Source organism: Coptis chinensis, chromosome 5, assembly GCF_015680905.1.
Source record: "Coptis chinensis isolate HL-2020 chromosome 5, ASM1568090v1, whole genome shotgun sequence".
In the NCBI taxonomy this organism is placed as follows: Eukaryota; Viridiplantae; Streptophyta; class Magnoliopsida; order Ranunculales; family Ranunculaceae; genus Coptis; species Coptis chinensis.
The window spans coordinates 21,543,855-21,545,219 of NC_141460.1; the positions used below are offsets into that span (position 1 = coordinate 21,543,855).

Here is a 1,365-nt window from a genome sequence, read left to right on the forward strand (position 1 = left end):
GGATTGCAGAAAGCCTTTCATCATGCTAGCTGGTGTACCATGAGTAAACCAAAGAATGAAGGAGGACTTGGATTTGCAAATCTTCAAAGATGGAACCGGGGAGCCTACGGCGGATTAGTCTTCAAAGTGGCTATTAAAGAGGAAACTATTTAGGTGGATTGGACTTGGAAGTATCACATAAAAAAACAATTTTTCTGAACTATGACAACCCCGAAGGACTGTTCTTGGTCTTGGAGAAAAATTCTAGATGCTAGAAAGGAAGCTATGAAGCTCATCAAGTATACAATCGCTAATGGTGAGAATACGCTGCTCTGGCATGATATCTGGTGTGGCAATTCTCCTCTTCTATTCAATGTTAAAGCCTTGTCAGCGTGGCAATTTCCTATGGATGCCAAGGTCAGTTGTTTGCTAGATAATGGTTATTGGAATTACCACGTGCTTCTAATGCTGTCTTTTAATCTCAAAACTGAAATTCTCACTGCCAGCATCTATAGGAATCTCCTTCAAGACAAAATAGTGTGGACTCCCCACCAGAGTGGTTTCTATACCTCTAGTAGCGCCTACACTGCTCTTAACCCAGTTAGAAACAAAGTGAGGTGGTATAATTTTGTGTGGGGAAAATGGGTTCTGCCGAGACATTCTTTCACATGTTGGAAACTCTTCTCTAACACTATTCCTACCCAAGACCATCTGGTGCGAAGGAAAATCATTTCTCATTCTGCATGTTGCTTATGTAATAGCAGTAGAGAGCATTCGAAACATCTTTTCTTTGAGTGTCCTTACTCCCAGCAGATCATTTCCAAGATTAAAAAGCTTCTCGATATCTCTATTGATTCTAGAACTTCTAATAGAGAATGGTCATCCATCTTTAGGCTCTGTAAAAGGCATGAATTAGGGGAAGTATACAAAGTTTACTTATATGCTGCAGTGGACACCATCTGGAAAGAGAGAAACAGGCGACACTTTCAGGCTTCAAGCAGGAATGCATTAGAGCTGTTCAACAAGCTGGCACGGGACCTCAAAAACTACCCAGTAGTTCTGAAGCCTCAGGTAAAGGATTCTTTGGATGCTCGAGCTTCCGTGTACCAGAATAGGACTCAACTTGCAGTTCAAGCTCCTGGTGTATACTAGTTGCTCTTGGGATCCACCACTCAAAAATAGAGTTAAACTCAATACTGATGGAAGCTTAAGCAGTAATGGTACGGGGCATGGAGGGGCAATACGAGACAGTCAAGGTCAAGTTGTTACGAATTATACAGGGAATGGCGGAATGCAATCAGTGCTATTCCAAGAACTTTTAGCTATTGAAGTCGGGTTAAAATGATGCGCCTCCATGAGGGGCTTCTGAAAGTGGAAGTCGCGTTA

The 1,365-nt window shown here is 42.1% G+C and overlaps 1 protein-coding gene across 1 annotated transcript; it reads left to right on the forward strand.

Moving 5' to 3' along the window:
• Positions 1-201: 201 nt before the first annotated feature.
• Positions 202-1,131, forward strand: LOC147497070 (uncharacterized). The gene has a single exon (XM_086562749.1). The coding sequence runs from the start codon at positions 202-204 to the stop codon at positions 1,129-1,131; it is 930 nt and encodes a 309-aa protein (XP_086418875.1).
• Positions 1,132-1,365: the final 234 nt, after the last annotated feature.

Coding starts and splice junctions, on each gene's coding strand:
- LOC147497070 (XM_086562749.1), top strand. CDS start 202: ATGACAACCCCGAAGGACTGTTCTTGGTCTTGGAGAAAAATTCTAGAT.